The sequence below is a fragment of the Eleginops maclovinus genome, chromosome 3 (assembly GCF_036324505.1).
Source record: "Eleginops maclovinus isolate JMC-PN-2008 ecotype Puerto Natales chromosome 3, JC_Emac_rtc_rv5, whole genome shotgun sequence".
Taxonomy (NCBI): Eukaryota; Metazoa; Chordata; class Actinopteri; order Perciformes; family Eleginopidae; genus Eleginops; species Eleginops maclovinus.
This window is the reverse complement of record NC_086351.1, coordinates 17,081,281-17,094,387: the sequence shown is the minus strand read 5'-3', so window position 1 is coordinate 17,094,387 and position 13,107 is coordinate 17,081,281. Positions and strand designations below refer to the sequence as shown.

At 38.7% G+C, this 13,107-nt stretch overlaps 1 protein-coding gene across 1 annotated transcript in view; it reads left to right on the top strand.

The window, feature by feature from the left end:
• Nucleotides 1-13,107, top strand: part of LOC134862003 (RNA-binding motif, single-stranded-interacting protein 3-like) — a 105,065-nt gene that overhangs the window by 73,291 nt on the left and 18,667 nt on the right. The window contains exons 6-7 of the mRNA XM_063879651.1: nt 160-239; nt 11,544-11,650. Coding sequence (XP_063735721.1) covers nt 160-239; nt 11,544-11,650 — 187 coding nt within the window. The remainder of the gene's footprint in view (nt 1-159; nt 240-11,543; nt 11,651-13,107) is intronic.

Genomic DNA, 13,107 nt, shown 5'->3' with positions numbered 1-13,107 from the left:
AAGCAAGCACAAAAGAAAAGCATTTCATGTATTTAAATGACATTTGCATCCACATATATCCACATACAGTACATTCACACTTTTAAAAGCGACACTAGTATAAATTGATAAGCTTATGGTCCTCAAGTAGTGCCTCTCTCTTTTTTCTCTCCCTCTCAGGATGGAGTCGACAGAGAAGTGCGATGTGGTGATACAAAATTTCAACGGAAAATTCTTAAAAACCCCTCCAGGCATGACAGGTAGGTGTCGATCACCGAGACAATTGCATTGCACTGGCAGAGATGTGTTTTTTTCTACAGTGAGAGTTTCTCAATAGGTCAGGCTCATATTGATGCAGCAGCAGTGGCATCACACACTCAATCTTCCTACACACACCAAGGTTGGTTCCCTCAAAGGTCAGAATATTTAAGTGTGTTAGTCTAACTCCTTTGCCACCAACCTTTAAAAGCACCTCCAATGATCTCAGAGGTTTGTAATGGAAGTCATCTTTAAGCGTCTAATTGGTGAGAATCCAGCAGTCTTGTCATGTTTCCCCTGTGCACATCACGGTGTTGTTATTTGCAGGTCATGAAAAGGTGGAAAGCATGCCTAGCTGGGGCTGGATATTGTTTAAAAAATCTATAACGCCAGAACAAATTAAGTGTCTGAGCTTAGGTACAGGAACAAATATCATGCCTATCTTCATCGCCTTAGTTTGAGGAATATAAACACATTTCCCAAGAACAGATACACCCGCAACTGTCACAAATATCACTGCATTTTCATGTTTTATCAGTCACGCACGGGGCATCTCAGCCTTTTGGTGTTACAACATCTGTCTGTGTACAAGCCGTGTCAGTGCGGCTCCCTCGCTCTGTCTCACTCCTCAGATCACCTTTGGTTGATTTAGTAGGAAGATCTGAGTGATTAATTGACTATTGACTGTGCGGCACGCAAATTGAGGCGCACACATGCACAAGGGTAAGAGAGAAGGGGAAGATGGGGTTGTAAGGAGAGATGGATAAAGAGAAAGAAGGTAGGGGTGATGCATGAGGATGAGATTGAGGATGTCATTGGGTGTTGGTGTTAGAGAGCATGACAGAGAGAGGGAAAGTAGGGTGAGTAAACATGGAGAGAGATAACAAAGCAAGGACAAGATGGGAGAAAAGGAAAAGCTGAGGTGGGGAGAAGCAAACTGAAAGTGACACAGAATGAGAGAGAAGAGATGGAGATACAGAACGATCAAATATAGATAGAGAGAGGGGAGCTGCTTCAAGCTGAACGAAATGGAAATCAAGGACAGACAGGGAGCTGTGCCCCGTGCTCTGGCAGTATGATTTGTGAGGGACAGCATGGTGGGCGGCTCAGTTTCTCACCCGGACACACACACTGCTGTGCTACTGTATACTGTGAGGTATAGCTGTGTGATTTTGTAGAAAGTGAGTGATTCATTACATCCTTAGCTGCTGCTTTCTGCTGCCTGCGTGGGTTTCAGTGTTTGTAAGAAACCAAAAATCTAACTGCTCCTGAAAGCAAAAAAAGGACAGTGAGTAGCCATGGTTGTTCTAAGTTGACAACTGATTCCATAAAAAAATCTGATAAAAAAAAGTATTGTGCCATGTTATCTGATCAAAATTCTTTTTTCAGGCTAGCATTTTAATAGGGGTTCTACTTACTGCTGTCAGAGCATGATGTATTTTAAAAGCTGCTGGTGACTGGTGTCTAATGGTAGATGCTTAAATAAAGTATGACTCATATTACACACTGGACACTATCTTTCCAGAAACTAACAACAGATACAAACAATTGACTGAGCATTTAACACCTAAAGCCTGATTTTTTTTCCTCAGAGCTAAAATAGCCAACATCTGATTTACATAAATTAACTGAACAGAAAAACACCTCCAAATGAAAGCTGATATATCTGCCGGATATATAAATGAGCAACTTAATTAGAAGGTCAAAATCAGTGTTGTATATACATTGTTTTGTGCTCCTCAAGTGGCCAATAAATCAATGAATGCAGCTTTCAGCTCAAAGATACACACACAAACACAGATACACTTACACTTTCTATGCCCACCGAGTAGCTGACCTCTATATTGAAAGAGATGCATTGCTTGTCCTTGCCAGTGGTGTCCATTTTCTCTGTTTGTGTGTGTGTGTGTGTGTGTGTGTGTGTGTGTGTGTGTGTGTGTGTGTGTGTGTGTGTGTGTGTGTGTGTGTGTGTGTGTGTGTGTGTGTGTGTGTGTGTGTGTGTGTGTGTGTGTGTTATATAGGTTGACCAATTGCTTTGAGCTCACAAACCACACATACACACACACACACACACACACACACACACACACACACACACACACACACACACACACACACACACACACACACACACACACACACACACTGTTGTATACTGATCACACAGAGAGGAACCATTTATCTGTTGCAGTGACATTAAGACAATTACCGTTTTTATTTTATTATAGTCTACTTATAGTTACACGCTTTTATTATAAGTTAATCTGCTATTCTCAAATAGTGTAGTGTGCCAATGTGTGTGTGTGTGTGTGTGTGTGTGTGTGTGTGTGTGTGTATATTACTGTGTAATTAAGCGTTTGTCCCTCTATAAAACCACATTCTGTCCATCCAGGCTGCTGTATTGATAGACAGCAGTAATATTTAACTCTCTTGCCGCAAGATTAATGCCGACTTTGATCACTTGATCAGAGCTTCCATCAGCTCTCGTTAACAAGAAGTCCATCGATCAGCAGCTTTCTGACTTTACTGGCGCATCCTGTCATAGAGATATAGTGTCTAGAATGGACAAACACTTGAATGTTTCAAATTCAAGTTAGGTCTATATGGGTATCATCTTCTTTGTTAGGTTCCTTATAAATAAAAAATATCCAGAATATGTTATTACAGGTCTTTAAATGGCCACACAGCTTTTGTTTCTACATTAGTAAAATGTGTTGTTCTCCTAATGTCTCATCACTTTTAGTGCATAAAGCTGTCATGCAAATTCGACAATCCAATCCGATGTGTAAATCGTATAATCAGCCCGTGTGTTTACCATACGCTGTATTTCTGTCTTCTCTGCGCTCGTCGTTCGATAATGTCCTCCCCTCCATGCTGTGAGGGAGAGAGTCTGCAGAAGCGGGAAGCCCACCCTACCCAGCCCTAAAGAGCACACATCATCCACAGTTCCATCATGACCATGTCACTTCTTCCTGTTCAGGCTTGCTATAATAAGTCTGTTTCTTCATGACAGATCCTAAGAGTCAGCACTTAATAAGGAAAACAGACTGAAAATAAGTGAATGTTGACTTCAAAGGGGCGCCCGAAGATAAAAATAGGAAGTGATGATTCTGCAAATTCTTTTAACTTCATGGGTGCGAGGAAAAATATTGCTGGGCTTATCTTCCATAGCGGATGGAAAATATACTTATGACAGAACTAGATTAAGATTGAACATCAAAATTCGTTATTGTATTTTTTGATATGGAAATACAAGTTAGCCAAAAATGTAAAATGTGTTCATATTTAAATTATTTGTTATGATCTTGTCAATGTATAGTTATTGATATTTGGATATAATGAGTCCTGATTTCATGATCATGCAGCCTCATAATACAGTTTAATGTTTTAAATGTCAAGTGATTAAATCAGGGGTTGTGTTCACTTTTTATACTGCCACAAAAACAGCCACTACATTTGACTTGGTCAGATATTGCTTTAAAATCATTAGGTTCAGGAAAAATACAAGGAAATGTGCCACTCGATGTTTACTTATCCATACCTTTTGCCTGAACACATTTTATCGGTTTAGGCTTTTTATTTAATTCTGTCTCTCCTCCCACCCTATAAACCTAGTCTATTTTTCCTCTTTTGCCTTGTTTTTAATCATTCTGTTTGTGTATCTCTCCCACTATCTGATATGGTCTTTTAATAGTTGTCCTTATCCTGCCCTCCCCTAATGGTAATACAAATGAAACAGAAGAATGAAAAGAGTCCAGATATCACATAAAGCCCATTATCATTCTGTAGTTTCAATAACGATCAGGAGGATTTTAAAAATGCGTTTAGCCTTAACTGCATCTTATATGATCACCAGGCATTAAGCCCCCATTCATCGCAGAAGTGGTTCAATACTTTCATAAATGGGAAATTAATGTCATTTGATGTTCTGTGAAAAATTAAGATGAAGCTCTCCTGAGAAAAATATTGTGTAATTATCTGGCAGTCCTGCACTGTCAGACCGAGACAACATACATGCATTATTTAAATCCACTTATTCTACATTCAAACATCACTATGGGATGTGATCCCGACCAAAGCCCATCGATGCTGTCAAGTAACTGGAAGTTGCAATGACATTTATTGCTATCTTAACATCATCGGGAGAATTCAATTCTTTAGTAAATGGCAGTTCATTGATACATTTTACTCCAACTTTTCTCACGGCCAATTCTTTCTGGGTTGCTTCACAATTATGTGGAGTAATGTATTGAACAGGGGAAGCCACACAGGCTGGAGTTAATCATGATTTTCTATTAACTTATTCAGTGTATATAGTATCTACTTATTTTCATTTCTTAGTTTGCAGTCTTTACCCTTTTTCTGCAGTAGACATATCTATTACATTTTTTATGATTTAAAAATGCTAATAGCAACATGAATAAACATTTTCTAATACATATTTCTTGATCTTTTTTGCAAATAATAGACGTCTTCTGATGTGCCATGCTTGAACTATTAACCCTATGGAGTGCGTATTGTTCTCTCCTGGGTCTTTGAGCTCTTTGATGCCGAGTGTCTTTAAGAAAAAGAAAAAAAGCGACGACATCCCATTCAGCTGGGGGATTTCTCGTTTTGTCACATTTGGGGATTGGATCCCATTTTCCAACTGAATGATTTCCCATGTTGCTTGCTAATGGATTGGATTGGATTTAAAATGAGAATTTTCCCATTTGAGGGATGCGGTCCCACTTATATGAAAATCTCCCTCTTCCTATAGTTAAAACTGAAATCCTTGTGCAGTTATAAGTGAAGATTGACTTATTTATTTAAAGATAGCCACCTTGCTTAGAAGCACCAAAGCTAAGTATTTATCACATGTAACCAGGTGCATCAATAAAATTGTCTATTGCACCCTTATATTTTGCCTTAACTCTTTCTCCTTTACTATATCCCCCTCAGCAAAACACAGATGGAAGTGTTTGTTTGCTCTGCTGGAGTTTTAACACTTTTCTATATTGCCCTACTGCAGTTTGCAGTGTCCCACAGCTGCTATCAGAGGTAACAGTATGGGATCCACTCTTCACAGTACGATCTTGCTACCTATACACATCCTGTCAGTTAAACACAAAACACCACATATTGAAAACTCCATCTCTCTTTTATTCACCCCATAGCATTCACATGTACACACACTTTCCTACAGGCAAACAACCAACCTCCCTGTCATTTTATTGACATCTCCTCCGTTGTTCATGTCTTATTTTTCCTATTATCATCGCGTCTCTCTGTAGCAACAGGATGCCACTATGTTTTTGTTTTCCCAAATGAAGCAAAAAAACCACAAAAACTGGAGGCAAACTTTTCAATATCCAATCCACAAAACAGTGACACTTTGATGGATACATTAAGCCTTGGTTAATGACTACAAGTGCATATTGTAAACACTCCCCAATTTGAGGAAACACATGTAGTATTTCGTAAGTTCACTTCAGTAATTTGCCCTTGTCAAGTTCTTGCAGCTCTTGGCTACAACTTGTGTTGTTGAGTAGCATTGACTACAGGGAAGCGCTTATAAGCACATAGAGAACACCACATAGTAGCTCAATGTGTGGGTGGTTCCTTTTCTTTTGGTCTTTCACATTTTCTAGGAAGAAGCTTAGAAGCACAATTTACAGCAAAGCAAAAAACATAATTGAGATTCACTTTGAAATTTGTAAAAATTGACATGATAGATAATTTATTAATGAAAATACTTTAAAAAACCCACTATTTAAATATTAACGTATGCTGTTTTGAAAGATTTATACTTTTTTTTTTTCATGCAGCACACCTAGAATGTATTATGCTATTTATACATAAATACAAGGAGCAAATACATGATATCCTCCCCCCAAGTTATGGAAACCAATGACAAATATTGGATTTTTTAAAATGCCATTAATTAATTACATCCATAACTAAAAGTTACATTTCTGTTAATGTTTCATACCTGAAACCTTAGGTGATACCTGTGAAGTTGGGCAACAATGTGTTCTGTTTGATACAAAAGCTTTAAAACTTAACAAGTCAATGAAGAAGCCTTTATTTCTTCCCATCTGCACAATAAATATAACACAGTTTATGAATAATAAACCGTGTTTGTGATGAAATGCAAGCATAGTATAAACCTAATAGAACAGAAATAAAAACATTTTTTCCTCCTCAGTGTTCCTGCTCACACTGTGCATCCACACTGACTCTTTCTGTTAGGGTGAAGATCCACTAAGCCGCCCATTCTGCCTCCATTAATTTTCCATGAGACATGAGCAGTTGTCTGCACCATGCAGTAGTTTGGACTGCAAACCAAGTGACAGTACTGGGATTTACGAAACAAACTCCTCACCTGTCAGGACAAGGACAAGAAAACCTGAGCCTGGAGCAAGAAAGGGAACATCGTCGTGCTTGGGGCTAAGGAAAATCAATTTGCGTGTGACTTTAGCAATCATTTGCTCATTCAATTTGGATTGAATTTCACTTCTTCAACTCCCTGTGCTGGTTACTAAGAATTTACATACCTGAACTGTATGGATACCCATATATTTGTATACTTCAGACAATGTGAATTTTTCCCAAAATGCGAAAACATTTTAGGGGACAGTCGGACACAGCTGTACCTAAATCCATCCTACATTTTTCACTTACCAACCCGCAAGAGTGAGAGCAGCAGGGTCAAACTGACAATTAAAAATGTCCTTCTTCCCTTTAAAGCCCTCTCGTGAAATGCAACAGATTGTAGCAATGTAACCGTGAAAGCAGGCTGAATAATTCATTTGATGCACCGGTTTAAGCAGACAGGTAATCTCGTCTCTGGATGCTCTGCTGTTATTGTTGCCTACTGATTGTGTGGCAACTAAGTTTCCCTCTTAGGAATAAATAACATTTCATATTGTCATTACCATCATCAGTATTTATGGCGTGTTACTGTGCCAGAGAATGAATATAAAGTGTGTTATTTTCTACCTCAGAGAAATGATATGATATCCCAATTCTTCCATCACAGGCGTCACCTAAAGCCAATGCAGCAGTGATATTACACTTGTCTGTTTTTACATTATAGCTAGAATATGAGGCTATTGTGCTGAAGTACTACACACTGGAGTATTGGTGGAGACTGCAAGTCATTTTGAATCGTTTTTTTATGCCCCACACTGCATTCGTTCTGTAGGTGTAAACTACAGATGAGAGACATTTCAAAATGAAGGTCTCTGTTGAACACATTAATTGTTGTAATGAAACGACTCAATAGAAGAAATGCCTCCGTAGGTTAGCTGATTTGTGCGACTTATCCTTCTAATTTTTTTCACGTGAGCCAATACGGATTAATTAATGCCCCATTGAAAACCTTTCACCATTTGTGGCATATTATATTTCTGGCTTGCAACACTGCATTAATGACAATGGCAGGGATGACAGATATCATCTTCCTTTAATGTGATAATCAACAATAGAATCGCCTAAAGGTTCTTCTTGTACACACAGTCATAATCTGACACAAAACCCACAAAAAATACTACTTATGTATATTATGTGTGTTAATCATATTAATTTCATATAATTTAATTAGTTTGCTGTCTTTAGCTACAGCTTGTAAACGTCATCTCCTCTGCAAATGTTATTTTGACGGTATTGTGAGATGGCAGTATAATCTGACAAGTCTGATTTAAATAATAAAAAGGATTAAACTCAAGGTATCAAAAGAATGTTGCAGCAGTGTATAAAGATATCAATTATATATATTTAAAAAAAAGACTTACCACATTTCTGGGCCCTTTGAAATGTCCTTCCCAACTCAATATTAGCCACCTGCAGCAGTGTCTGAAAACATTAAATGCAAACCCATGATGCATTGATGCAACCGGAATATTATACCAATATTGATGTATGTGTCCGCGTAGGCGCTCTTGTCCAAGTGAACACTGGCCCATAGCCCTATGTGCCAGTGTTTCCTGTCTGGAGACATTTAACCAGCTCGGATACAAAACAGCTCACAGCACCATTGTGTGTATGCACTTGTTTGTGTATGTATACTACTTTGGGGGTTAATTAGGCCAGACACTTATTCCAGCGCATGTTGTTGTTGTTGTATGTCGCTCTTAACAAACACAAGTTACTCCAGTTACACATGAATTATTCTCTGATTTCATGTATGCTTTACTAACTGGATGTTCATATGAGGCTGAAGTTTAGCCTGTCATTCTGTAGCAGATATCTGTCACATCATGGGAACTGACATTTCTGGATCACTTTTATTCTTCTCTCCTAGGATCAGCTACTTAGCATTTTTGCATTGCTAATTCTAACAATAAAGGGCCCCATTTTATCATCTATCTTAAGCCCAAAACACAAACCTTTTCTGATGATGTGATGAGGCCTGGTGCATAATAATGTCAGATTTAATTCAAAACACAGTTAGACTATTTTCATGCAAATACCAAGGACGCACACTTGTTTTTGATCAGCAGGAGTTTCTTCTATCTTTGTGTGTTATTTTAGAGGAGACGCAAAGAAGAAAGGCGTCCTAACTATAAACTTGACAAGTTGTCAGCTGTCGACAATTTTGCTTTCTCTGTCCGTCACACCAGTAAAACAAAACAGCAGCACAACACAGATCCTGCCTTCAAGTCTTTTTAAAGTGTGTGTGTAAGTGTCCGCACGTCACATAGTTTCTTGCACTTATGAAGAAGCAACAACGCAAATAAACACACATCAATGAATTTTCAAACCTGTGAGGGCATACAAGCATTCTTTCCTTTTCCTATAAACCTGAACCTAATCCTATTGTAAATTTAAAATTCACCACTATTTTACATGAATAATAGTCCTCTTTGAATCTCTTTATTGCCCATTATTACCATATCAATTCAACTTCAGCCAAACTCTTGAAAGCTTTTACAGATGCATTACACAGAGTACCTATCAATGCCAGAGTCTCAGAAATTAAGTTTTATAGCCAACATAGGAACTCCCAGTAACCATTTCAGAAACTCACAAACATCACAAAACATAATGTTTGAACCGGAGGAACAAGAGTATAATTTCAGTTCTTCGGATCTCCTGCTGCTCCAACAGTCCCAGCTCTAGTGATAACACTTTTAAATGGCAGAGGAATATTGACAACAAAAGTTGCTAGAGGGCAGTTATTTATGCAATTATTTCTGCTACTTTAGACAAAGTGCTCTGGAATCTCAGCCTCCTATATCCACTTCTGCATTTTGTGTTTTGCATCCTGGAAAAGGCTGAGTCTTGCAGCATGATGGAACAGTCGTCAGGTAATCACAAGAAGGAGTGCGTAGACAGGAATTTTAGTAACTGGATTGTGTTCCTGTGGCTCAGCAGTTATTGTATCTATATGGCTAAAAAGGAATATGATTTGTATCTAAACCTCAAACAGGGTATGGGAGACTGAGATAGATTTTAAGCATCCTTATTGCTACCCACTTAAAGCATTTATCACCTCTACGGTAAAGAATGTTCGTTCACCACTCTGTAGCTCCTCTCATTATGGTGTTTATCTTGATTTTAAAAAACACTCATCTCTTGATAATCGTGGCAATTTTTTATATATCCTTCTCGACCAAACTTGTTTGTTAATAAGGAAACTAGAATTGTGTGTTATACATAGTGATACACATATATCACACATACACCTACACATAGCTCTGTTTACCAAATGTATACCAATGCATAGAGAAGAGTGGCTAAGAGAGAAGGAGAGAGGGGGGGAGTGATCTAGAAAGATGAATAGCAGGCGAGGGATGATGACAGGAAAACATCTGTGTGGCCTGTCATTCATTTAGAAATCCAGTTTAAAGAGTGTAATGACAAAGTGATCCTAAATGCAGCGTAATCATACAGCTCTCCGTGTTTCTCCGTCTACATGCCTTTGGAGTACCCATCATGGCCCCAGGCATTCCGAGAAGCTCTCGACTCAACCTTGAACTGTGAATGCTTTCCTCCTCCGAGAACACCTCTTCTCATTTTTCAGTTTACTGAGATGAAGAAACATTTTTCTTCAAGTAGGCGATGTAATTGCGTAGTTTATTTTGGCATTCATGATGTGCGAATCAGTACCAGTATGATGATATTGCCCCTGCTAGTTCATACAATTTAATGTCTTCAAGGAATTGCTAAGCTGCACACAGTAATGAGGATTATACTTTCTCTGCAGTGTTAAATCATTGATAGTTAAATAAGACAGGATTGCCGGCTAATAGCCTCTTTTAAGATGCAGTCAGCGACTCAAACATGCCTTGATGGACATATTAAAGTAACAAGTGACAGGCATGGCATAAATTGAGGTGGCTTATTTGATTGGGTCATGGGGTGTCTGTATAACTGAATCGGGACGTTTGTTAGTGTTCCACTGCTGCAATAACAGTTTAGGGCTTGATCACTTTATGGCATTTTAATGTGCTTTTATTTCAACATACTTCTGTGGTTGCTATGCATCTTCTGCATTTGACAGAAATCTTAAAAAAAAATCTTTAGTTGATTTGTAGTTATTTATAGAAAGGGACATTACTATTTATTGTGTTTGGTAAGTCATGCTTTCATTGTTGAAGTATTTCCCAGAAATCGAAGCCATTATTCCCGCTTTCTTGCTTTCTAAGAAATTCTAAAAATATACTTTTAAAATCAAATAAGTGAATACAGAATAAAGCCTTTCATTCACTCTAACGGATAATCAAGCCCCTATCTAGCCGCTTCCTGCTATTTCGGAAGCCTGTAGGGTATTTGGAGGATGCAGGATAAAGTTAGAGTTTTGGTGAACTTTTGTATGGGAGGTCACACGCAGCTAATCCTATTTGTAATCAAGGCTTTCTTCTTTTTCTGGTCCAGAAAATTATCATGTTGTCTTTGGCGCAATCACAATCGCGGTCTGTTGCCCGGGGTCAAGCTGCGTGAAGTTATTTTGCGTATTTAGCATGCATGTTGGATTTTCGTTTTAACCACGCACACCGTGCTTTGATGATTAGCCCGTGGCTTTGTTTTCACCTCAAGGCTGCTTTTGTCGAAGCATTAGAGATGGTGCGATAACTGCTGTTGTTCAGATGTTTAGATTAGGGGTGGAGGAAATAAATGTATGAGCTGAAGTGCTGTTTTCAGGTCTAACTGATTTATGTTATGTTTTTGTTCAAGCAAAGGCATAACACTGTATTTAAATCTTATCTTTGAAATGTACCTCTTAACATAATGCATGGAAATTCAGTTTTTCATGCTTTTAAGATGATTAATACATCTCCGTGTTTGTGCTTGTCTCCCTCTTCATCTGACTCACTCTGTAGCGCCTGCAGAGCCGTTGCTGTGCAAGTTTGCTGATGGAGGCCAGAAGAAGAGGCAGACCCAGGTCAAATATCCCCAGAATGGCCGACCATGGACACGGGAAGGAGAGGTGAGGCTTGAAAGTGTACTTCATCTTAAAAGATCCCCCTCAGGATTCACAGCAGCTTTTTCTTGAAAGACAAGTAGAAATGGGCAATTGTAACTCAAGAACCATGTCTTTCAATCAGTTCGAACCTTTTCACCCTCTGCCAATATAAAAGAAAGCAACACATAATTTTCCTCAGGCAAAATCATGCGGCACCAGGCATTTTCTAAATCTACAATAGCCTCTTAAAGTCAGAATGAGAAACAACTTGTGCTGAGAGGGTTTATAAGAGGAAGTCGTATAGTTAACAAAACCAAAAGTGGTGTTTTTCTAACTTAGTCAAAAATATGAGAACAGTAAATCCACAAACCTCGTTTGAAACTTGTCCTACTCAACTTTCGATCAAAAATCAAATAAGTAATCTTAACAAAGTAGTCAAGGAGGCGAGAATGAGATACAGTTGAATACAATTCAACAGATTCAACTGTGGGCAGCGTTTCACAGTGTTGACAGACGCTTTACAGAAACCATTACTGTAGATCTAAAAGGTCATCAATTTCTCAAACTTTTAATATCTATCTGATGTTCTCTTTGACATCGCTTTCTTTTTCACATATTATAAAGACATTTCAATAACTTGACAGGCCCCCCTACGGGGTCATTATCAACTTTCATTTCCAATAACATACTGTAGGCCGAATTAGAGATGCGGTGACAGTATGACAGCTGGCATGTATAAAGGTTTTTACATTTAAAATGCAAGGTTTTATGCAAGACCCCAATGCCAAGTTGGGTTTCCTTTTGTTGAAACTTCCACTTCCAGTCTTTCATCTTCAGAAGAAATGAAACCTTGTGCAGCAGATTGAAGGCAGATTGACTGTTGCACAATGCAGGGAGTTCAGAAGTTGTTAGTGTCGATACCAAAGCCTTAATTTACAGAACAAGGGGACATGAATAATAACGTCTGCCACCCACACATCGAGCGCCGTTTTAAACAGTTGCTTAACTTTTGCATTAGATTGAGGTTTGAAAAAGAGCAGAGTGGTGAAGTGAAATGTAATGGACCCATGGTGAAACAACTGAGTGCTGCAATAAGAGCTGGCACAACAAAAACAGGATGCTACAGTAATGTGTGTAGTGGGCACAGAATGCAGAGAGTGACAAATTCCATCAATAGTTAATAATAGAGGCTCCGGTGTCAGTATACTATCCCGAACATGTGTGAATTGTTAGCTGGACTTAAAATTAATGATCAGTGCTTTCAGTGGGATTCCTCACACATTTGTCAGTGGCCCAATTCCTTGTCTGAGCCATGTCTCAGGGTCCAGGCAGACTAATAGAGGCATCTGGCCGTGGAGGTGCTTTGAGGGGCCTCACTGCGTCCTCACACTTAGTCAGCCGGCCCTAATCTCCCAAAACCTCTCACTCCTAAATGAGTGTCGCCTTTGGACTGCGACATGAACAGACATTACACACACAAT